Source organism: Colias philodice, chromosome 23 (genome assembly GCF_061535455.1).
Source record: "Colias philodice isolate Cphi_HAF_F1 chromosome 23, ilColPhil1 Martin Lab GWU primary, whole genome shotgun sequence".
In the NCBI taxonomy this organism is placed as follows: Eukaryota; Metazoa; Arthropoda; class Insecta; order Lepidoptera; family Pieridae; genus Colias; species Colias philodice.
The window spans coordinates 2,019,988-2,046,987 of record NC_143108.1 but is presented as its reverse complement, the minus strand read 5'-3'; the positions used below and the strand labels follow the sequence as shown (position 1 = coordinate 2,046,987).

General features: G+C 32.0%; 1 protein-coding gene across 1 annotated transcript; it reads left to right on the top strand.

Moving 5' to 3' along the window:
• The first annotated feature begins 7,949 nt into the window (after window positions 1–7,949).
• On the top strand, window positions 7,950–17,121 carry LOC149477879 (facilitated trehalose transporter Tret1-like). The gene is made up of 7 exons (XM_089709809.1): window positions 7,950–8,034; window positions 10,518–10,673; window positions 12,001–12,083; window positions 13,217–13,255; window positions 14,034–14,194; window positions 14,596–14,771; window positions 15,913–17,121. Coding segments are annotated over exons 1-7 (1,551 nt in total). The 5' UTR covers window positions 7,950–8,033; the 3' UTR covers window positions 16,848–17,121.
• The last annotated feature ends 9,879 nt before the right edge of the window (window positions 17,122–27,000 follow it).

The window sequence follows — 27,000 nt, the reverse complement described above, 5'->3', positions numbered from 1 at the left end:
ATTCTTTAATACAATACGCTGTTTATCGTACTGTTTATGTAACCCCATATTGTGACTATTTAACTAATGCTTTTAAGTAACCTTTACTAAAGCATAGTAAGTATTATATTTACTATGCTAAAGCTACTAAAATATACCTTGCAACATTTATTCCCGCAGCAGCACCGCAATTAACAATATCATTGATAAACCGTGTATTCCCTCCTATCTACACCCATAAATATCTCCACTTAACATAGGTTTAACGGAATCGCCTTATCACGACCATTATTACGTCATTTCCTCGATTCCCGGGAGTATTCAACTCATAAAAACATTGCTTAGGACTCTCGTTAACTTTCAGTAGTTAAATGTATTGGAGATATCGGTGATAAGGGTTTTTTATTGCTCGCCACTGAACGTAAGAAAAGAAACCTTAACAAGAAAGCTGTAGTGTCTATTTTTGATTGAATATTAGCAATATAATGCGTTACAGGATGGCTTCAAGTGTTTTCTTTTGTTTTACAGAACTAAGATCACTCAAACTGTTGAAATGTAGAGATAAATATACAATATTCTACAATATTTAATACATATCTATAGGATACAAAAAACGATTTTTCAGAATTAATAACAAAAATATCCAGAAATTTATGTAGATACTGCTTTCCGAATCAGTGGTAACTGTTAAAAATATGTAATGACGTTTCAAAAGTGCTTCTAGAAGAAGTCTAATTGAATAAATAAATGTTTGAGTTTGAGTTTGAGTATCTATGGTATAAATTCAATCACATATCAAATATCTCAACCAAAATTTAACCTTTAATAAGAAAAGTAATCAAATCTGTAATCTATTTAATTATGCATATCAATAATCCAAAATACCTGTATCAACGAAAAGAATATACATATTCGTCAATATTGTAAGCTTCTTACTGGTCTTGAATGAGACGCGAATAATCCGATTATCCATATGAAAGAACAACCTTTCCTATCAGACCGAGATTACATTATTGTTAGCTTTTCGGATCGAATTTCCAATTGATCTTTTTGTTCGGCTTTCATGAGTCAATGGTGAAAATCGAACATGACAGGATCTTACGGTCTTTAAAAAAGAGTCAAGAAAAGATGGAAGTAGTAACATTATGTTGTTCTATTATGGCCAAAGGTTTAGTTCTATATTTAAAAGAAAGTTCGGAAAATACGAACTGAACGATACTGAACAGGAACGGAGCACTGCGGATAAAAAAATAATAATTGAATCATTTCCTGTCTACTTATTCAGTATTCTAAAGATTTGTAAAAGAAAATTAAATATTCCTCCTAATTGCCCTCCCAAAGTGCACCGGCTGCAATTCCCTCTGAATCATTAAGCGAATTTGTTTTTATTCATTTTATTAAGAAATCTCCTGACTCTGCTGAAAACTGACACTGAAAAAATCTGATTAGTTCTTTGGTTAAAAACTTTGTAAACCAGGGGTATGTATATTTAGTGGCATTATTTATTTAATAAAATATTAAGTTTATATAAACATTATTATGCATTTCAATAAAATGATTGATAAATAAAATAAATGTTATGATAAGTTAAAGTACGATGATTTTTTGTGTTTATTAAAATACAAATTACAGAATATACCTGACGTAACAATCACAATTTTTATATATTTTAATTTGTCCTCGACATTATTATTTACCAAAATAACTTAGGAACTGTTCACCAGTAATAAATACACACTTTTTGATAATTTTAATGTATATTATATTAGATTTTAAATCTGTTTGTTATATAATAATCTCTAGTATGTTTATTGAGAACGGAAATGCGCCGTTATCTCTTCGGGGCCAAGGCTCAGATATTAGACTAAACATTTGATTAACATCGTATCTGCCATTCATTGTGGAAGGTGATTTTAAGATCAAATTGTTAAATAAGTATAAAAATAACACAATGCAAGTACATACAGACATGTGCATTTACAAATTCTAACATAGTTGCGTGATGCGTCGAACAAACTGCACACACATAAAAACTTAAACGTCACGCACACAAACGCATGTAGATAGTAGATCATACACAAGTACTCCTGGGTTTATAGGATATATGGTATAAATGTGTTTTCTTGTTTCAATAATGTATAGATAGAAAAAAGAAATAGGCCTAGCGTAAATATTGATAAATTGAACAACTTTAGTCGTTACGATTTTGCCCGAGAAGTTTAAAATTGTCCATATACCTAATACTTAGAATAAACATTTAATCCTGTTATCGATTCTCCTTAAAACATTAATAAGTTACAAACTGATCATTTTAAAATTATAGCAAACTAGGTTTCCGCACGCGGCTTCGCCCGCGCAGTCAAAGAAAAACCCACATAGTTCCCGTTCCCATGGGATTTCCGGGATTGCGTCATTTTCCCGGAATAAAAAGTAGCCTATGTCCTTTCTCGGGTATCAAAATATCTCTATACCAAATTTCATGAAAATTGGTTGAGTAGTTTAGGCGTGATTGAGTAACAGACAGACAGTGTTACTTTCGCATTTATAATATTAGTATAGATACTATAGTCTGCTTTCGATACCCAACTCATCTATTCCTCAAAAATAAACAGCCAAACAAAAAATGGCGATAATTTATCACATGGAAGGATGTTGATTGTTGATAGCGAACCACTGTTAGTCGTTCTGTAGTGCTGTCAACATGAAAGTGCTGATTTGTTGGTGGCCAAGGACTTGTGACAAGCGAGGTATGGAACAATCTTTATATTATATGCTTTAAGAAAGATGGGATTAATTTTCAAGTGGCTTAAAAAAAGTGGTGTAAAATTAAGTCGACTTCATTTTGGGTTTGTTTCGTCAAAACATTCGACTGGGTGAACCGATTTTGATGATTCTATTTTTATTTGTAAGCTAGTGCCTTCCGGTTGGTTCCATTTAAATTTTGCCTAGTTCTGGCAATGGTGGATTGGGTTTTTGTTAAAAAATCTAACTTGTAGATTTATATTCTAGTTGCCCGTTTTATCACATGGAAAGCAGTTAAATATCCCGGGTGTATTTTCAACTATATTCATTCCGAAATCCATCCAAATCGGTCACGTCATTTAATCGTGAAGGCATTATATGCAGATGAACAGGATATCTAATAATAAATATATTTTCTTTTTTAGAACAAAAGCTAAGCTTTATGTTACGTAACGTTATAAAAAGTCTAAAAGCTTTGCATAAATTAAGCTCATATTTTGACACAGTATTCAACGCAGCTTGAAACTATAATCTGGTGCATCTCCGCCTTTTGAAGACATTTTAAGTTTCATTTTAATTTCCATTTTCGTGAAACCATTTAATTTGATTACCTACTATTTCTTTTTAACTTTTTTTACAGATTTTTGTTTGAAAACACCAAGCTTTATCTCTTAGTTTTTATATCACCAAAATAGGTACATTTCTCTAGAGCCTTCTAATATAAAAAAGCTTTTCATCTCAGTTTATATTAAAACATCATTAGAATTATCGACAATCATTCTTCAATCATTTTCTCAAGCGTCCCTAATTCCGGGATAATCGATATTAAAACGTTTTATTAAAATTTTCCTTTATCCTTATGAATTTTTTGTTATTACTGTTATATTATTTTGTGAAAAAGCAAATTGTAAATTAATGATTTCTATTGTAAGAATTACAATCATAATTACTATCTCCTTCAATACGTATAATAAAAAGTAAAAAACTAAAACCCAAAACCCGCTTAAAAAGTATAAAACAAGATTTTCAGAATACAATTTTTGAACAAAGTTGCTAATGTAGTTGCAAGTAAATGGACCCAGTAGACTCTACCAAGATGCCTTCGTTGTAAATTGACAATAATGTCATACTGATGTATGATTCTGAAGTATGCAATATTCCACTATGTAGAGATACATTTTCATGTTTGGAAAACCGCAGACACACGTTGCCAAGTTCTACGGTAGATAGGTATATATGTATGTAACGTGTGACTACGCCTTTCCAAACATGAAAATTTATCTCCTCCCTCCTTTTACTTTGCCGTAGTCGGGTAAAAATTAATCCGTTCCTGTATGGTATGCAATACTCATGCAACGGCTGATGATCTATACATACACCTTATATTATAGGTAATAAAACAAGGGGATCTTGGTAGAATATTTAAAATATTACAATAATAATAATCTATGCACAGTACATAAAAAAGTTACTTATAGAAACAGTAAATAGAGAAAGCTTTACGTAAATTAAATAACGTACCTACTTTTTAACGTTTACATATTTTCTTTAATTAACAGTACTTAAAGTCAAATTTTTATCACCAACCCATTGTATGTGGATGTGTGTGTATATGTGGGCGTGTGTCTTTCTCGTAATTACAATGGTGTACGTGACGATCACCACGTGAAAGTTCAATCCTTTTTCATGCAACCGTTTTCGAGTAAAACGACAAGAATATAATTCTTATAAATTATGATATATTTAAAATGAACATTAAAACGTTTATAGGTGTGTGTGTGTATGCACACCTATAACATGTACAAGCTGACAAATATTAATTCATCGATAAGTCTGGTTTCAATTTTCATACTACATATTTCAGGAACAAAAAATGTTCCCACAAGCCAAACAATGTTGAAAAATATTGGTAAAATCAGCGAATTCTTATCAGCTATACCGCCTTCATAATCCATCATTACCTTATCGTGCTACCCTTGTTCTATATCTGACGAAAAAATGTTTCCTTCGTGGGTTCTTATAGAAATAATCTTACTACAAGATCTTATAAGTTGCTTGTTACAATTTGAAGTGTGGGGTAAAGTATATTGTTTATTTATTTATTAATTAACATTAGATTTAGCTTAGATCTGCGCTAGTGTAGAGCATGAAGCAGCTTTTTTTCGGATTACTAAATATCATCCAAATTGATTCACTAGTTTACTTGTTATATCATTACAGACAGACAGACATATACTATTATATTATGAGTCAACCTCTATCATAAAAGTTATACATTTTTTTATTCTAGACGAAAAAGCGTAGGTAAAGTAGATGGGAGCTCAAAAAAAAATAATAAAAAATAACTAATTATAAAAAATAAACTTTGTTTATTTACGCCGTCTATTAAATACGCCGCAAAGCGGAAGCATCAATCAATCAAATTAGGGTGTAGTCATTGATAAATATTAAACATGTAATTTATTTATCTAAATGCAGTGAAGATTCTATGAATCTCTAGTAGACAAACAGTCTTATCAGTCACATAAAAAATACAAGCAATCACGTCTGTACATACCGCTGATTACAGATTTATTGCTTCACGGGATTATAGTCTATGTTAGTTAGAGATAGTGGTGATTATGGCGTGTATTAATTATCGTCTGGGTGTGCATGGTGGGTTGTTTTTGTCAGCTTAGCGCCAAATAGGGTTGTGACATGGTTGAAAGGTTATCTGATGCAGGGTTTGTCAAGCTGGGTTCTTATTTTAGTATTACAATAATTTAATTTATGAAAATTGAATATAAATCAAGAAACTAATAAAAATCTTTAAATTCTTAAATAGATGAATATAAACACAGTCTATTAAAATAAAAAATTCCGAGCCTTTCTACCTGTGATTTGAGAAAAAAACAGCATATTTAATAAACTCTATCCATAGACATCGATAATAATTAAATACTAAGCATAGGCACTCTCACTTTATTAAATAATTACTACGTCAACTTAAATAAGTTTTCTATCAACCACTTAATTGTAACGCCCACGCAGTATTGCTCAAAGCAAATCCTACTATATATATAGAATACAATACAAATGTATGTATGTATATCAAAACAATCTAGAACATGCATACTTGTATTGATTATGTTCGAAGTATTTGATGTTAGTTTAAGCTAGTTGTACATCGGACTGGATATTTTAAACTCTTTTAAACATGTGATAAAAATTGCATATGAAAACCGTAATTCTAACACGGTACTTATATCAATAAAAATAGTATTATTCAACTTATGTGTCGTAAATTCGTTATTCTTTATAAAACGAATAATATTCTCTTTCAGCCACCTGTGTGTCTGTATGCTTAGATCTTTTAAATTACGCAACAGATTTTGATGGAATTTTTTTAAATAGAGTTCAAGAGGAAGGTATATATAATTTATTAGCTTTGAGCAGGGCGAATTCGCGGGCAGAAGGATAGTAGAAATATAAAACTACTCATTAAAACAGTTATTACTGGTATAAGACGTATTATAATTTTAAATTCCAGATTTTGTTGTTGAAAAACAAGCAGCTGTAAGCAGTAAAATGTAACCTATAACAGCATTTGCGTCAAAAGGAAATGAAATGAAAATGTTTTAACAGTAAGTTTTACTCAAATTTTTAAAAACTAATTATAGAATGAAATAGTAACACAGAACCTTAACTCGAAGAGTCGAAAAATTATGTCATACATTTTTTAACTTACTACCACTACTAGTACTAAGTTCTATTTTAAGTGAACGACGTTTGGTTCAGAAATTTATATTCTAAAAGTTAATTGTCTGATACAGAATACAGTTTTTCAAGTAAAACTTCTTTAGACGCGTCATTTTGTAAACTCCAAGGTCAACGGTCCAAGTAATGCGACGATTATGGTATCTTTGAATCTTGCCAAAAAAATAACTTCTGACACGTGTGCTCGGCACTTGCTCTTTTTTAATATAAGAGGAATAATTAAAAGTTTCACAAACAAATACGTTTCTTATTTCTACCCTCCTATTATTAAAATCAAATGTACACTCTGCCTTAGGTCAGCCAATAGCAAACAAGAGCCATCACTTGTTGATTGTGATTGTAATTCGATTAACTATTCCATCTAACGTTATCTATTTCTATTGTAGTATTTTTAAATCGAAATTTTGATACGTGTTTGTATTGTTGATGGAATATTGATGGAAAAAGAAGTTTAAAATTAAAGTTTTTTATTTGTCGCAGGTCAATGAAATGTTTTTAAGCTTGTTTTATCTCTTAGTAGCTTTCCACCCGCGGATTCTATGTCTAAACATAATAAATTATATACTAAAACCTTCCTCTTGAATCACTCTATCTATTAAAAAAAACCGCATCAAAATCCGTTGCGTAGTTTTAAAGATTTAAGCACACATAGGGACATAGGGACAGAGAAAGCGACTTTGTTTTATACTATGTTGTGATTAATGTTCATATTTTATTTGACTCTCCCAAAAAAATGCTGAATTAAATTTGAATTATGAAGGTATCAAACTGAAGTATCCTACTTTTTAGTGTATACTTACGACACTTTTTTTAAAATCCGATAGTATGATTGGATTTAAGTCTTTATAATTAATAACAATCGACTAAGATTTATACAAAAAAGTGTGCAAATATTAGCGTAGAGCTGAACAATGAAACTAAAACAAAATCTCAACATGTTACAAGCAATTTACCCCTAAAGCGAATCATCAATTCACACGAGATCCGACGTTTCATAAGGCGTAAAGATATGCATAATAATAAATCCCTTCTTATTATAATTCAGCTCACCCAAACACATTATCTCTCATAAATTTCACCTTAAGGGTGGCTTTCCACCAGAGATATCCGAGGATGAGAGATGTGTTTGTAAAGAACCAATAGTATCGCCACCAGAGCTGTGCTGAAAGGGGCGATGTGAATAAAGCGAAATGATTGGTTCTTTAAAAAAACATTCCTTGCAACGTATGCTCTCACTTCTCTGGTGGAAAACCACCCTAATACTAGCTGCCCCGGCAATAGTTGTTCTGCCTTACACTTAGGGATATGAAAAATAGATGTTGACCAATTCTCAGACCTACCCAATAGGCCCACAAAACTTCATGAGAATTAGACAAGCTGTTTCGGAGTAACTAACATTGTGACACGAGAATTATATATTAGAGATTTAAGTCTTTGGACCGTATTTGAGAACCCCTGACTGCTTGAGAGGCAGATAAAATGATTACATGGTGTAGTTAATCACAGTTCTTTAAGTGGCAAACATATAGGTTATTTTTTGTGCCAGTGAGGAGAAAAGTATGTAACAATTTTGTTTTTTTTACACGTGGTTCAGATGTTTTTTTGGGAACAATCTTTGGTAGAAATTACTTTTTACCTTATGTGATATAAAGAGCTTACGCGCTATTATAAAATAATAAGATTTATATAAAAATAAATTATATAAAACGTGTGTTGTTTAAATATTTTAAAATCGGACGTACATTAATTATTGATCTAATAAAAATTAAATTAGGTAAAACAATTATAATGAGGTACAAAATTATATTTAAATAAAACGATTTCTTCTATAAATTGTTTTTTACAGATATCCTTAGGGATTGTAATTTGAAATAGAGCCGAGACGATTGGATAAAATTACATCATTTCACTGTATAATTTTAAAACTAGTAACTTAGTGTTTTTGAAGATTTATTTAATCGGAACGTTGTCTTTGAATGTTTATCAAGTATTTATCATGCTGAAAATTATGATGATTTCTTATTATATATTTGTCGTTAATAAGTATTTTATGATGTTACAAAACTTATTCACAATATTCAACCCAATCTTCATAATTTCGGCATTTTATTTCAATATACCTACATAGTTATTTTTATTTAATTTGTTTTTGGCTTTTCTACTACATAAGATATATGATGTACGTACATATGAATATAATGTACGTACATATGATAATATTTTTTATTATTAAATGTTATCGTCAAAACACATAGTTCAGTGAATATAAATAATAATAATAAATAAATAAATAAATATTACCAGTTTCTTGTTTTCGTCGCGCGAGAAGATTTTATCTCCCAAAAACTAGACTTCTAGGCGACATATCAACATGAAACTTGGACTAAATCTAAGTTATACTATAAGTTACATAACTGTTATATTACGTGTTAGTACGTGAATAAGTTTTTGTGATATACGAGTACAAACACTGAACACACAATTTAACGGAATAAAACATCTAGCGATAATTGCATTTTTTGTAAAATAATTTGTTTTATTTATTTTATTACAGACATTACATGTAAATTAAACTATAATATGATACCGAGTCAACACCACAATTTTTTATATTTAACAAAAATAACATATTTTTCTATAATTTAATAAGTATCTATTACATTGTTTCATGATTAAGAAAGTCGACAATTTTTTATTGATAGACCTTGTCTTTCGTCATAGAGTTCAAAGATCAAGATTAGAAAACATAATATAATTATTTTTATTGAACATAATGTCGCATGACTTTGTTTTGAAGATAAAATAGATATTTGAGGGTCATTGTACACGTTTATTATATTTTTGGTTATTATGTAACACTAAAAAATAATATACCTACAAATATTGAATATTAAAAATACAAAATTTCAAATATTCGATACAAAATACAAATATTCGATATTAAAAATACAAAATTTCATACAAATCTGTTTCATAGATTTCGCTTGACAGACGAACCTTTGGTATGGTTCATCTAATATGCCCCTGAAAAGCCAACATAACAATGTTGAATTTCATTGCATGCATACAATATAATGCCCTACCTACTATGTATTAATAATTGCTATCTTGTTTAATAAAAAAGAGCGAGTGTGCCGAGCACACGTGTCAGAATTGAAACTACTTTTGCTAAGATTGGAAGAAACCAAAATTCGCCTTACTCCATGACGTGACGGTATTGCCATGACACGACCTTGAAATTTTACTCTCAACGCGCCTAAATAAGTTTTACTTCAAAAACTATGAGTAGGGTTTAAAAAAAAAATAATATATAGAAAAAAAGTAGATTCGCCCAATATCTAATTAATAAACAAATTCACTTTTTATACACCTACATGATAAAAATTATCTTGCCCTTGCAGTTGCAATTGAATTGGGTACATTTTTATTTAATTATTTCAAAATAAACAAAAGATAACTTGTTTAAGACTTGTTTATTAATGCGATTTGATTATGTAAGGTAGGTCATGGGTTATAAAGTAATAAGTATAAACAATATATAATATGTATTTATTAAAAGATAAGGAAAAGTACGGCTTAGTACACTTTCATTGAAGTTTATAATAATTTATGATGGAAATTGAGGCAATCATTATTTCAATTAGTTCTAAATGGCTCATCTGAATTGGCTGCGGTTGTGTTTTTTTGAGAATCTTGTTTGTCGAGCATTACTTCGCTCTCAGCTAAAGTTGGAATAGAAACTCAATACTATATAGATACGAGTAAAAGATAAATGTGTTAAAAAATTGCAGAAATGATAGATGCTTTTTTTAACTTATCGAAACTAATTAGACTTAATTCTGAATATTTTTGAAACGAGATAAACTTGTTTTTTTTTCTTGCAGAAATTACATAGGCTCCTGTTTTTAACTACCACCTAAGTTTCTTTTGATCTACTTTATGTCGCATAGACCTCTGTAATTTATTAATTTTGTCACCATTACATACAGATAACATAGGCTTTAGCAATACTGGCTTCTTTACCTTATTTCTTCTTCTAGTGGACGAACCATCAAACCTGGACGCAGAAGCTGGTGTATCTCATACAGAAGACAATAAGAATGGTCACTCCAAAGTACTGCGGAGGCTGGAGACAGTTCCTGATATTAAGCGAGATACTTCGGGTATCACTACTCAATATATTGCTACTGGGATAGGTGTGTACCATATTTATTGATGTAGTATGACATGATTTTAAACAAGCAACTACAGTTTCATGGCGGCTTTTTATGTCGAAACTGCTTTCCTAGTCGGTGGGAAATATTAAATTGAAGCCTAGTTGAATAAAAAAATGTTTTTTAAATTGTGTTTTTAAATTTTAATTTATAATCTTAATTTCTAAATTATAATTGTTAATTAAATTGTCTTTTGTAAAAGAGCGGTTTTCCTGCGTAACGCTTTTCATTGATGCTCTGCTGCCATTGATCTTAAAAGGTAGTTTGAACACGCTAATTTAGTTGGAATATTTTGTATTTCATATTCATTTTATCGAGGCAGATTATAGGCTTCATAACATCGCACTACGAATAAAAGGAGTAGCAATGAAGATTATTGCATAAACCTCTTAGCTCTTAAACAGCAGACAAAGTTAAATGGTTCGTCTTGTCTCACAGAAACAATTTTATAATAGTGTTGTTTAACAAACAGACAAGACAAACAACATTGCAGTGATGTGGTGTTGTGTGTAACTAACGGAAAGTTTCTTCACGCAACCCTTTGAGTGGGCCTCGTGGTTAATGTATCAACATAATATTATATTATCTAGACTAGCTTACCGCCCGCGGCTTCGCCCACTTAGTTTAAAACCTAATAAATTAAATACTAAAACCTTCCTCTTGAATCACTCTATCTATTAAAAAAAACCGCATCAAAATCCGTTCCGTAGTTTTAAAGATTTAAGCATACAAAGGGACATTGGGACAGAGAAAGCGACTTTGTTTTATACTATGTAGTGATTAGTGGATACAATGAAACTACAACTTGATTAGATACATTAGGAAGGTCCTATGTCGCTCTATATTGTTAATCGCCTTTTGGTCCCGCAGGATAAGCTTCGCCTAGTGCGTGAACCAATGAATTTTACAATTATATTCTATTAAGAACCTGTGATATGTACTATGTTAAATTTTAAACCTTTAATATGTATGTTCCATGTTCTTAAATCAATAAAGATTTTTATTTATTTATTAATTTTACGGATAAGAATTCTTCATTAGGTGATTCATTAAAGTACCTACTTTACACTGACAAAATTTGTAAAACTATTTTTAGTATTAAATCTATCTACGTTATAGATATCGATCGATACAGATATATCTATACTTTGCTTTTCATAGTGTTATTTATAAATAACCTTCTTCACCAGTGTAAATTTTTTATTGTAAAAGAGTTGGTTAAAAAATAAAACAGCCAGTTTTAACGTCATACCATTTAATAAAAAAACAATCTATGTCGAAAATAATACAATGAAAAAAATATTTGCAGTAAATCTTGGTGCCTTCGCATCTGGAGTGTGTGTCGCCTGGTCTTCATCTGCCTTGCCTTTGATGATATCTGGACAGTTTGAGGTAAGGAAAATAAATTATTACTAAAATAAAATTCTACACATATAAAATCAGTAGGAAAGTTTATGGTTGAGTTGAAACTGGAAGCATGAACTCTTACTGAAGGGTTTCTTCAATGAAATTTTACGTAATAATGGAATTTTGCAGTACCCATAGGAAACTAAAAATAGTTTCCTATGGGTACAAAATGACTCTATTATTATTAATGATTGAACACAAGTCTCAAATCTTAATATATATAAATCTCGTGTCACAATGTTTGTCCTCAATGGACTCCTAAACCACTTAACCGATTATAATAAAATTCGCACACCATGTGCAGTTCGATCCAACTTGAGAGATAGGATAGTTTTAACATGTAGGTACCTACCACGGGCGAAGCCGGGGCGGACCGCTAGTTGATTATATTTCTTGTTTGCTGTATAGAAGATAAGTAACATACGACTATATAGGCGTCTCTGCTTTAAAACAGTAACATAGCAAAAGTACTTATTATTTCCCCTTTACAAGATATATCAACCATCTAACCAAAACCTAGACATCTAATAGAAACCCGAGCATCTTAAAGTCGGAAAGTTTAGATCCTTCATAATCCAGTCAAAACCACGGTTGCCAACTTGGTATAACCGTTGAAATGTGTTTTGGTATTAATTAAACTATGCAACAACTATTTGGGGTACGAAATCTCTTGGATTTGTGGTTAATAACTATGGTACGTTCTGTGGGTGTTAGATTGGTTATAAGTTTATGGTGATGTATATTGTTTTAAGGTTACATGTAGTTTTATATGGGGAATTTTTATATGTAATTAGAGAGTATAATAAAATTATAGTAGAGTGTAATATACAGTTACTAGCTGTCCCGGCAAACATTAGTCTTATCATATAATAATTATGAAAAACAGACGTTTACCGATTCACAGACCTACCCGATTGATACACTTTCATTAGTATCAGTTAATCCCTTTCGGAGGATTTCAATTACAAACACTAACTGATATATTACATTTATAGTAGTGTATTATGTATGTTATGTATGTTGAATATATTTGTATGTTAATGAAAGTATCATTATAATATGTTGTAATTTATAACTGTTACTGATTAATAAATATACTCTCATCTTTTCCTTTTCAGACTCAACCAGCGAACAATGGAACCCATACAAAAATTTCGGTTAGTACAGTTAAATATAGTTTAATATCCATAATTGTAGTCTAAATATCATTTGTTAGTGTTAACTAGTTGCTCTGAATACTTTAATACCCTAAATGATTGTCTAAATATACATAATTATTATATTAGCTTTAGCAATTAGCCAGGAGACGTTTCAATAATTAAATTAGTATTTAATACTTAATGTTAATTATCCTATCTTTAGGATCCTGGAAAGCCTCACATATTAATATTGAGTGATATCAAGTAGGGTCGAAACTTTGAATTTGGTGTCATCGACATTTTAATGAAGCGTGGCGAAACCACATACCTAATTTTGTAATAAATACCAAAGGTGTTAGCTTAGTTAAAACATGTGGTTATAAGTTATAATGAAATTTGATTTTACTATTGTTAATTTAACAACTTTAAAATATAATGTTTTTATATCTTCTCTATCAAGTAATCTGGATGTTAATTTTGGTACCTAAATATAAACTGCTTTAAAAATAAGGTTGTTTTTAGAAACTCCATTGTTGTACATTTAGAAATGATTAACGAATTAAATGCCTGTTCTAATATTAGTTTATGCTAGTATTATAAGATACTTTTTTCGGTTACTTTATTTATTTATTTCTGATTCCTTACAGCTATTCTTACAATAATTACATAATAATTGAACAATACGTCAATGAAAAGAAATTCCATTAATAGAATTATTATAAAAAAACATGTGACAAAGAAAATTGAGTAAGAATACATGTATTACGTAATTTAGCATATAATTATTTTATTGCAGTTAACAGAATCAGAAGCCTCTTGGGTAGCCTCTCTTCTCTGCTTGGGCGCATTATTCGGAGCAGTTCCGTCTGGTCTCATATCAGAATATTTTGGGAGGAAGAAGACGTTGTTATATCTTGCTTTGCCCTTGGTTGTTTCGTGGATTCTTGTAGCTTCCAGGTAATATTATTTATTATTCAAAACATTCTGAAACCATCAAAAGACAAACAAAATGAATAGAAATGCTGATTCTAAATACGAATATATGAAATTATTAATATGTATAAGCCGTTGCCGTAATTATAAAAAGTTTACTTAGGGTTCAAATATGATCATTATGCTTATGTTTAATACGTATATGATGGCCATAGTATATGTTATTGAATATCATTAAAAAATATTATTTATTTTGTGACACGTTAATTATAATTATTGTCAACAGTCCAAACGTCTACGGGCTCTACGTAGGCCGTTTCGTAAGCGGCGTAGCGGTCGGCGCGTTCAGCGTAGCTATACCGCCCTACGTAGAGGTCATATCTAATACATATATGCCTATTAAAATATTCTATTATTGTTAACAGTCCAAACGTCTACGGGCTCTACGTAGGCCGTTTCGTAAGCGGCGTAGCGGTCGGCGCGTTCAGCGTAGCAATACCGCCCTACGTAGAGGATATATCTGAGAAGCACATACTACCGGCGCTTGCTAACTTCTTTCATGTACATTTTGCGTGCGGTATCCTGTTTGGGTATATTATTGGTAAGTAAAAACGAATAATACTGTTATTTTTTTTTCTACAATATTTAATAGTTTGTGTAGAAAGTCGTTAGAAGGAAGTAAAAATTATTAGTTTATTGAATAATCGAGTTATTTCTACTGCAAGTTTAACACAGTATAAAATCTATCGAATAATATTAAAAATTTCTAAGTGGTTCAGATAAACTTTAGGTATAACGAAAACACTTATTTAACAACAACACAACATTAACAACTGAATCTCGAAACTTGCCATTTCTTCACAAGAAAAGTAATCGTTTCAGTATTATACTTAGTACAAAGATAGATTATATGAAGCCACAGGCTTCATATAATATTCTCGTATTTGTGATGTCATAAACAAATTGTACGTGGTCAAACCGCTAATAAGACTCGATTCACACATAAATTTCAAACACAATTGTATAAAATTTTGCGTGCGAATGTTCGTGACATCTTTACGAGGACCCTCTCGTTTAAATCATAAATGTGTTACGTAATTTGCATGTTTAATTATTTTCCTAATGGTACCGTTTGCCTCTCTTAGATTGACATTTTGTTGGATTTAAGGTTGGGGTCACATAATCACATTCATATGTATTGCTTGAGAAAATTATTTAATTTTAATCATTGGGTTGCTTTTTATACACTTTTAGTTAATTATCCATACTAATATTATAAATGCGAAAGTAACTCTGTCTGTCTGTCTGTTACTCAATCACGCCTAAACTACTGAACCAATTTTCATGAAATTTGGTATGGAGATATTTTGATACCCGAGAAAGGACATAGGCTACTTTTTATCCCGGGAAAATGACGCAATCCTGGAAATCCCACGGGAACGGCAACTATGCGGGTTTTTCTTTGACTGCGCGGGCGAAGCCGCGGGCGGAAACCTAGTTTAACTATAAAATCGTCCTATTCAATGCCTTTCTTATAAATCGTTAAGTAGATTTCACAGTTTATAAATATTACACAGTTTATATTTAGTACTTACCTAAAACTCAAAAGCAAAAGCTATGAGCTAACCTTGCCAAATCAAATTCAGCCGATTGTATAAAAAGGCGAACAACGTAAATATTATAATGTGTATAGTATATAAACATTAATATTCCAAACACAACTAAACCCAATTTCTTTTCAGGTATGGTCCAGAGCACATCGTGGCTATCATTCCTCTGCGCCAGTATTCCTGTGGGATTTTTCGTCGCGTTCCTCTTCCTCCCGGAGTCACCCGCGTATCTCATGTCGCAAGGCAAATTCGGCGAGGCCAAGACCGCCTTACGGTACTTCAGGGGCATTGATAATGATATCGACGCAGAGATAAAGTCGCTCAAGGAATATATAAGGAATTACGGCAAGAATAAAGTGACCTTTAGGAAGTTGTTCAGTACCAGAACTACAATCAAAGCATTGGTCGTGTCATTTGGTCTGATGATATTTCAACAGATGAGCGGGATATATCCTATATTATTTTACGCCGAGAAGATCTTTAAAACGTTCGCAATTTCGTTGAACCCACCTAGTGCAGCTATAATTTTGGGTTTCTGTCTTGTATCGTCTACTTATTTCTCGACGATGTTCCTAAAGAAGGTTAGACGGCGGGTTTTATTACTGATTTCGTTTACGGCAATGGCATTAAGTTTAGGTACGTTAGCGATGTATTATCATTTGAAAGCATCGAATCTCTCAGCCAATAACACTTGGGTGCCGTTATTCGCATTATGTATGTTTGTATCTGTGTATGCGGTTGGTGTTGGACCGATTCCCTGGTTGATGTTACGAGAAATTTTTGCTCCAAATGTGAGGCGGCGAGCCACGGCCATCACGGCTGGTTTTCATTGGTTCTTAGCGTTTGGTGTGACGAAATTGTATCAAAATTTGGTGCAATTAGTCAGCCCCGGTTGGGCGCTATGGCATTTCGCTGTTACTAGCCTAATAGGGACTATTTTTGTATATTTTTTCGTCCCAGAAACTCAAGGAAGAACGTTGGAGGAGATACAAAATGAATTTGATGGAATACACAAGAGGAAACGGCATAGACATGTTATAGAAGTAGAAACTGTTGTAGAACAATGAATTTTAAGTTAATCGTGGTAAAAGTAGTATCAGTATTTGAGTGAAAATTCGAACTAGTAGAGGTTTATGTTCAATGCTTTGATATTAAGAAATAGTATATACGCTTAGAATATATATGAATTATTATAGGGGATATATTTTAAGGTGTGTCATGATTTCGTACAAATAAATAATTTATTTATTATTTAAGAATTATATCAAAAATTACATACGCAAGAGTATGGAGCTATTTCAAATTTTATTTTAAATGATATCTTATAGAATATATTAATAGAATAACTTATACGTAATTTTATAGAATGTGACTTATTTATTTATTATTTTATAAATACACTTTTAAAAATTATAGTGTTTTTATTTCGACCCTATTCAAATAGTCTCTTAGTAGTTATAGTATGTAGTATTTATATATGGTTTCTAGACTCCTAACGGACTATATTAAACACTAGCTGCGCTTCGCGGTTTCACCCGCTTGGCTCCGCTCCTGTTGGTCATGATAAATATATATGTATAGCCTTCATAAATGGGCTATTTAACACCGAAAGAATTTTTCAAATCGGACCAGTAGTTCCTGAGATTAGCGCGTTCAAACAAACAAACTTCTTTAATTTTATAATATTAAGTACATATAGATAATTGAACAGACAAACAAAAATAAGTTTATTTACTATCGTTAAGATCGAATCTACACCCACGCAACACAAAATCTAACTAAATGTACTAAAACTGAAAAGACAAAAGACAAATTTGTAAGTTTATTCTAGACACAGAATAAATACTTTGAAATAAAAGTTAGCAGTAACTAAATTATCCCCTTTTGTATTGCAGACACGTCTAACCCGAATGTTTTGTTCCTTACCCTTTTATTTCGGAAACTTCTGAAACTATACTTTTCTATTAGTGACACTGATTTGCTGAATTGATTTATTTTTACATATTATAGAGAACTTCTTGCTAACCACAAACTACTTAAACGTAAAATAAAAAATAAATAAAATTTCGAACGATTTAAAAGAAATTGATGGATTTTTTTTTAAATCGTTCGAAATGCTTTTGTGTTAATTGTTAAATAGACTTAAATATCCCGATTTAATACGAACAAAGCCATTCTCGTAGCTAGTTTCTCTTATAAATATATTATTGTTGAATCGAAAATCTTACATCATTTTAGGGTTCGTCGGTTAAAAAGGAAGTCGTGTCACACACAATTCCATTCATAAACATCTACAGCCGTACAAATAAACGAGTTATAACATTTTATGAAAAGAATAAACTAAGAATAAGGAAAAATCATACAAATAAACACGTAATAAATGAAACCTAGTATAACTTCGTAATAAGTATTCATACTAATGCTATTTCGTCCTTATTCCGGCTACCACCCTAGTATAAGTCTGACATAACTGAGTTATAACGTAGTTTTTAGTACATTGTGCTGTGTTTTACAAGTTTTAGAACCTATTTTCAATCTAAATTTGAGATAATAGCAATGAGAGTAATACGAGAAGTACAAAAAGTTGAGCAAAATATTAATAATTTCATTACGTACCTACTACCTATTGAAATGGAAAATTTAGTATGAAATGTCAAAATATACGAAATTATGAAAAACCCTTTTGATATTTATAATGATTTATTTATTTACGACATGCGCCAAACCATACATACATAAAACACTTATTTCTAAACTTATCACAATAATATAAACTTTCCTTGAAAATATAAATCTTCTAAGCTTGGAGTTGTATGTTTTGAGTACCAGTTATTTGGCAACTCTCTATCTCAAGGTGGGTTTATCTTCTGTTCTCCGGATATTGGATAGGATTCCCTTTCATTTGCATTTTTTATATTTAATGATATATTTAAATTATTTCAAATAAATATTTAAAAAATAAATAAACAGAACATCGTATGATGAAACTTCACAACAAATTCGACGAAGTCAAACGAGCGTCAAAATGACAGCACCAAGGTTTAACCGTAGACAATTTCAATGTTTTTCATAATTTTGTGAATGAATTGCTAGGTTGCCGCTTCGCGCCTATTGCATAGCGTTAGCATAGTTACATTCCTTTTATTCCAAATTTATTTGTAAGAAATTATGACATCCTTATTCTTTATTTATTCTTATCATATCTATGCATTGCATAAGGTTTGAATAAGCAAGTTTTTATTTGTACGGCTGATTGAATTTATCTTACTACATGATTCCTTTGTTATTTATATCTATGAAATGTATCCGTTGGCCAATTTACCAAATTAACGGCATTCACTCAATCTGTATTCAGCGAAAGTTTCCTAAGCTTAATATAGTTAATTTTGTACGTGTACGTGTACCTACATTATTAAAGAACTAATTTATGTACATTGTACATTATAACTTGTATCGGATGTACACTAATGGCTTCTGTTCGTGATAAACAAATTAGTAACTGTGTGTTAATTTGAAGGTGATTTAACATTTAAGCACGTATAATATGAAAAATAATGAATATAGAGTACTTATAACTTACATTTATTCATAAGTTAGATTTTAATTTCTAACACTATAATGCTATTATTATAAATTAGCTATACATTGAAAAGCAATAAAACTTCAAAGCATATTTTTATTATTATCTACATTCGTACGAACCTTAATATTGAAATGGTAATAACAACAATTACTTTAGTAAGGGCCGATTTTTCAATCCTTGGTTAAAATTTATTCGTCCAATAAAGTACTACACGAACATTTTAAAATGTCACCTGTAAACTGTCATATACGGACAATTAGAATATATTTTTGAAATGGTAGTTTAATACGTTATGCGATGAATAAGTTTTAACCAAGGATTGAAAAATCAGCCCTTAATCAAACATACAAAAAATAATAAGAATTAATCAATCAAAGTCAACTAACCTTAAACAAAAAGATTGCCCTAATTCAGGTTAGTTAAACGCAAAAACCGCAATCTAATAGGATATCATTAACCATTCAGCCGAAGCTATTCTCTCAAACTCAATTCAGGAATCATCTTTGAAAATAATAGAGCTCATTAAGAATTTTCCCCGTCACTGAATTTATTGGCAAATCTCATTGTAGCGGCATACGGAATGAATAAGCTGAATTGTTAACCATAGCTTTTCAAAGGGTACAGAATCCTTTAATGGCGCAATCCGTTTGTGTAATGACCTATTTAATATTGTGAATTCGGCTGTGTGACTGATATTGATTAGGCGCCCACAGAGTTACAGCCTCGCGAAGCAATTGCTTCGCCGGTTGCTAGACGTGGTTCGGACGGTTCGGTCGAGGAAAATGACGTCACATGTGCTTTTCTTGAAAACCATCTCTTTGTGAGTATAGCTACCGCATCTTGGCTTCCCATTTTCAAGAAACAGTGTAATTTGTATTATTTTTTGAAGTGAATTTCAAGGGCGTGTCATGGCAATACCACCACAACAAAGAGAAAGGCCACTATTGTAGTATCTATGAATCTTGTTAAATAAGTTTCACTTCTGACAAGTGTGCTCGGCACACACGCGCTCTTTTTTTCTTGCGTGTGAGTTTTATATGCTTTTTTTATTGTTCGTATGACTTTTCAACAATATGTTTCTTCTTTCTTTCTTTCTTGGCCACGTCCACACTAACCGAGCTGCTTCGCGCAGCAATTGCTTCGTGAGGCTTGTCACTCTGTGGACTTGCCTATTAGCTAACCATTTCGTCTGTGAGTTCGCTAAACTATGATATGACTATTCAAGGTTTGAATATGATTGATACAGATCAACACTTGTAATACCCGGATATATTCATATATAATATAACGAGGTTTTGATATGGACCCTTTGAACACATGGGTATATTAATGATTAATGATTGATTTAAACCCTTAGACGGATCCATTCTGAACCCCGGGAACAATGTAAAATTGAAACCGATATTAATTCGTGTTACTTATCAATGGAGTAGTTAGGTAGTTATCTACTATTTGGGTTTTAAACTAACTATACCTATTGTTGTATATTGTTTTTTTTTTGTTATATAACTCAAGAAAACTTAACATAATAATGTAAAAAAAAAACTGCAACAAGGCAAAGATACCGATTTTATAAAGCATCACATCGACCTTCGAAGAGACATTAAATTATATTACTGATTTATTTGAACTAAAATAAACAAACAATATTCTAAATTCAGACCTCATAATACTCAAATATATAAAAATGTATTGACTGAAATCCAATACAAAGGAATTCTATTTACGATTGGAAAATAATTGCTGTTAAATTGAGAATATTTTTATCTTCAAATAAATCTATTGAAAACATCGAATGCCTACGCATCGTTTTGTCATTCAGCCTAATTGTTGGCGAATTGTGCGGACGTGAAATAAATTTTATAAAACTTTTAACCACAATTCTGTAAATTTTTTTATTTCATTTTCACTTGACAGTGAAACTCTCATCATCATTTTCATCCTCATTCTCATTCTTTATAATAGTAGAACTAGCTGCACTCCGCGGTTTCACTCGCGTGGCTCCGCTCCTGTTGGTCTTAGCGTGATGATATAATATAGCCTTTATAATATTAGTATAATTATTGGATAAGCACATTGGCTAAAATTTACTCGATTATCAAATGAAGCAGCGACTATTCAATTGTTATAATAAAATAAAAACATTCATTTATTGATGACATGGTATTTCTCCATGGTCAAACTTAACCCAGAAATCAATCCCAAACAGGCGAGTTATTCACCCTTCTAAGAACTTGGCTAATTTCTTAGAGAATTCGTTCACACGTCAGCAAGTTCAACATTCCTATCACGTGCGTACAGCTCAATCAATTGTTCCCAACTAGGCTTGTTTGAGATCATCACAATTTACCCGGGTTATACGTTGGGCGGGTTATATTTGTTTTCCGATGGAGAGGAAGGTTTTTGGAAGTTGTAGAGTCACGATGGTTTTTAGAGTGAGGTGTAATTAAAATTATAGAACATTAAACTCATGCAAAAGTTTAAGAATGATATCCTATGCTTTTTCTACTAGTATATATTTTTTTGTTATTTGCTACGTTTTATTATAAAACTATACTGGCTTCAAAACTACTTACACATTTATGTTAATAAAATAACAAAACATGTACCTATAAAGACGTAATAAAAAGTTTAAATACGAATAAAATCTTTGCAAGTTTTGGGTGTAATATTGCGTTCATTCGTATTATTAAAAAAAAAAACACAAGTAGAGCCGCGAGTCTAAGCTAGTAATAAACAGATTAGCATTGACAACATGGCGGAAGTCTATACGGAATATTATCAGATACTTTAAACCGCATCATGAGTCTCGAGGGACCTATCGATTAATTACTACTAATTGGCTTTGTCACTACGAAAATTAACTATTTCTAACTATAATCGTTTTATTGAAAGAACGAATTAACCGAACTAACTTTCCGAACCTGAAGTAATTTAGTATGTCGGTTGAATAGCGCTTCTAAAAAGTCCAATTTAATAAGAATTTTATTATTTTCCCTTTAATAATATAAATGGTCTTAGGTTCTAAAATATACAAAAATAAAAGCAATTTATTCGGTGGCCTTGTCACTTAGTAGTTGTGAATGAATGAATGAATGAAATGAATATAGTTATCTATATCAAGAATAATGATTTGTTCGAATTTGAGTTAATTTAGAGATCTTATTTAGTTTACTAATCATAGCAGGAAGAGGCTATATTTCGATAGGATATTAATAAAAAAAAAAATATGAGCAAATATAGAAATTATGTTTTTAATTTCAAAAGCTCTTGAAGCATGTGTAGAATCACTTTTGCTCCCAACTGTACAACAATTTCAAAGATTAAAGGCTTAACGTGGAAGTAATTTCTAGCGAAATCTTATAAGATACAGATAAGGCACGTTGGTATCGTGATATTTTCGTTTTCAATTTTCTCCATTTTCAACTTGCAGTGTCGTTGGTGCGATTACTATAGTCCTTTTCATTTAGGATGATTCCTGTGACACTTCATCGTGTTCCGAATTACGTATTTTATGTTTAAAAAGTCAAAATAATTTTAGTGCATAATATTTTTATTTTATGGCGGCATTATTAGCAAAAATATAAAAATGAAACATCTTAAGCTTATAAATCAAAAACAGTATTGTTTAGTTTAATATAATGAAAAATAAAATAAAATAACACAAAAATATAATACCTACGCAATTCGTGTACATGAAATGGATCGTTGAAAAATCATAGAGTTGGAAAATCATATAATCGGCGCCCATCTTGTGATCGTTTGTCAATCGAGTCAATCGTCTGTACGAGTACGTCAGCCTTGTATACAAGTTGCATTTTTATATTGATACTTTACGTGGTATTCTGTTATTTTTACTAATTGTTATTGTTGACTTTTTGTTGCTGTTGTTTGCTAAGCTTCCTTAGTTAATTGTGGCGAAATGCCGAAAAAACTAATTTTGGTACTTTATTTAAATCGATTTCATTTCCATATAGAATATTATCGATTATCGGAAACAATTGATACGATTTCAGTAACCGACATCTCTACACGTGTCAAAAATCGATGTGTCACAGAAATCATCTTAGGCGCGGGTCAAACACAAGCGGTGCGGGCGCGGGCGTGCCATAAGCGCGCCTCTTCAATCTGTTTTGCACCACATCCTTCTTATACATTTTGTATGAAAGAATTTTGGACAGGCGTCGAGGCGGCACGCCACCGTTGCGCCGCGGGCGTACCGCAGGCGTACCGCAGGCGCGCTTCCCCAAATAGAGGTCAATTCACGGTCATACACAATCAAAAACAAATCGGGTGGTATAGACCGGGAGATACTGACACAAAATTTCGAGTCATTTGTAACAGGATGGCGGTTCTACGGGGGTCTTAGTACGCAATGACAAAAACGAAAATGATGGTGTGAACGCTGGTACCGGTGGCTTAGTCGCGTGGGCGTTAGTCGAACTCGTCGGAAAAATAGCGAAAGTCAAACGATTTGTAACACAAAAATTTTAGAATTTACCGATAGCCCATAAAAAAGAAGTAGGCGGTAGTCTCATGCCATACTTTTCCGGTGTGACTTACAGCCCGCCATACCGACGCGAATGTGTTGATTTAAATAAAACAATTATTCAACCATTTGTACCAGACTAACTTTTGCACAGGTAACCATCGTCATGCAGCCATTTACGAAAATCGCCATGCCATACTTTTCGGACGATTCCAAATGGTCGCCATACCGCCGAAAATCTGCAAAAAAATTTATTTCGCCAAATTTTTTGTACCAGTATTGCATTTGGATTTTTGGAGAGTATTTGATAAAATGTGACCATTGTTATATTTGCCATACTTCTAGTAGGGGGAAAAAGTGCTGTCATACTTAAAAAAATAATTTATTATTAATTTATATAAGTGAAAATTTCCAACACCTAGATCTTTGAAATTTTATATTTATATTCGTTGATCCTCAAACTTACAGGAAAAATAAGTGCCATACTGTTACAAATCGTTTGACTTTCGCTATTTTCCGACGAGTTCGACTAACTCCCACGCGACTAAGCCACCGGTACCAGCGTTCACACCATCATTTTCCTTTTTGTCATTGCGTACTAAGACCCCTGTAGAACCACCATCCTGTTACAAATGACTCGAAATTTTGTGTCAGTATCTCCCGGTCTATAGTAGGAGACGGTAGCCTGTCAGTCAAAAATGTGTTCTCTCTGTGTGGAATTATATAGAGCTGCTATTACATACCCTTCTTCGTTTTGTTTTTAAAGGTGAATTGAATTAATCGATGAAATGATTTACACAGGTGATGGCAGTAGGGAAAGTGAAAATGAAGAAGAGCATAATGAAAGTTCCCATGTATTTACAATGTCAGAAATAAAGATAATCCTGATTTTGATTGTGTTTTTTATTTATTTGTAATTGTAATAATATTGTGGAATGATCAGTACTGTAAATACTTTTGAACTGAGATTTTAATGATAAGATTTATATGGTTTAAATGTAAACCTGTGTTTGAAAACCATATTTTATCTATACTAATATTATAAAGAGGAAAGGTTTGTATGTATGTATGTATGTATGTATGTATGTATGGTTTTCACGCATAAACTAGGTACTGGACCGATTTTGATGAAATTTGGCACAGATAATCTTTAGACCCTGAAAAAGAACATAGGCTACCTCTTATTGCGAAATATGTACCACGGGCGAAGCCGGGGCGGACCGCTAGTACAATATAAATTTTGTGTTATTTTAACCTTCTTTTCTTCCATCATTACACCAGTACCTACTACTTTAAAATTACTTTAAAAGTACTATAAAATTTTCCAAGTAAATTCCAACATTTCCAACAAAGATATATTTGCAATCGTGGGGTTATCCTCGCTATTTACTTACAAGGAATTATCAAAACAAAATCGTTACTTTCAAATTAACGTTACTTTCAAATCTCTTTTAGCACAAAAAACATAATTTTACTAAATTATGCATGAAGAAAATGCATTTAACCTCTCTATATAAATATCATTTTCGGACGCCAACAGCGCGCCCGATGCGCGCCGGCAGCGTGCCCGAGGCGCGCCGGCAGCGCGCCCGAGGCGCGCCGGCTGGCGCGCCCGCGGCGCGCCGGCTGGCGCGCCCGCGGTGCGCCCGATGCGCGCCGCGCCGCTTGTATATGTCCCGCGCCTTAGGTGGAAAGGACTATAGTGGCGTGTGTGTTATGTGTACTGTCGCGCACGGAAGTGATTTTAAATATTATTAATTTATTTATGTATTAACAATTTGTTTTAACAAATTATAACTAAATAATAAAAGTACTGTTTTAATAGGGTTCACGAAGTTTGTTACCGAAATTATGAAAATTATTTTATTTTAATTTTTACTAATACGACGTCATTCTCAGTAAAGTGTATGGATTGTGAGGTAGTATAAAACTCGATTCGCCCAAGTATTTACTGGATAAAAGTTACTTTTTCCGTTACATTAATCAAAACACTCAGTATAAATTAATCATATAACATTTTAAGTATTTTCCATCTAGTATGTATCTACTTCTTTAACAATTAATATTATTATAATATTTCAGGACAATTTTCACACACGGCACGATCCGATCTGATCCCATACTAAGCTTTCACTTGCGGTGGGAATCGAACCCACGACCTCTGGCTTGGATGGCAAGCACTACCTACCAACCAAGCCAACCGGTCAGTCGAAAATTGTTTGACTAAAAAAGAACACAAGTACGTATTATTCGTATTATCTTTATTTTATTTTCTATACACTTCTCTACCGAACTGTACATTGCAGTGCTCATAAGAACAATATAGTTCTCTCCAATCCTCGAACAGCGCTTATCGTACCTAAATACCTAGTCACTATAAACACATACTTACAATACAATGGCTAAATCCTTCCGTACAATGGTATAGTATAAACCTAGATTTAGTAAATAATTTAGAATTTATGTAAGATTTTAAATTATTATTTTATTATTAACTAGATTTCCGCCCGCGGCTTCACCCGCGTTTGCAAAGGAAAACCCGCATAGTTCCCGTTCCCGTGGGATTTCCGGGATAAAAACTATCTTATGTGTTAAGCCAAGTTACCCTCTATATGTGTACTAAATTTCATTGTAATCGGTTTAGTAGTTTTTACGTGAAAGAGTAACAAACATCCATACATCCTTACAAACTTTCGCCTTTATAATATTATTTTATTATTAATTGATACATTTTGGCAATATTAGCAAATCTGTTACAGAGACTGATATTATAACTATAATAGTCTGGATTAGCACAATTGCTGTTTTTATTCGATTACTAGGTTTCCGCCCGCGGCATCGCCCGCGCAGTCAAAGTTCCCGTTCCCGTGGGATTTCCGGGATTGCGTCATTTTCCCGGGATAAAAAGTAGCCTTTGTCCTTTCTCGGGTATCAAAATATCTCCATACCAAATTTCATGAAAATTGGTTAAGTAGTTTAGGCGTGATTGAGTAACAGACAGACAGACAGAGTTACTTTCGCATTTTTAATATTATAAGTAAGTATGGATCACGCGACTGAATTCGTTTGCTAAAGCTAGTAATTTATATAAGTGTGGCCATAAACGTTAATCACTTTTGTCAGATGTTAATAATAATAAAAAGTCCAA

Bases quoted from the DNA above. Each gene is read 5' to 3' on its own strand.
- LOC149477879 (XM_089709809.1), top strand. The intron at 10,674-12,000 runs GTGTGTACCATA...AAATATTTGCAG, and splicing joins ATATATTGCTACTGGGATAG to TAAATCTTGGTGCCTTCGCA. The intron at 12,084-13,216 runs GTAAGGAAAATA...TTTCCTTTTCAG, and splicing joins TGATATCTGGACAGTTTGAG to ACTCAACCAGCGAACAATGG.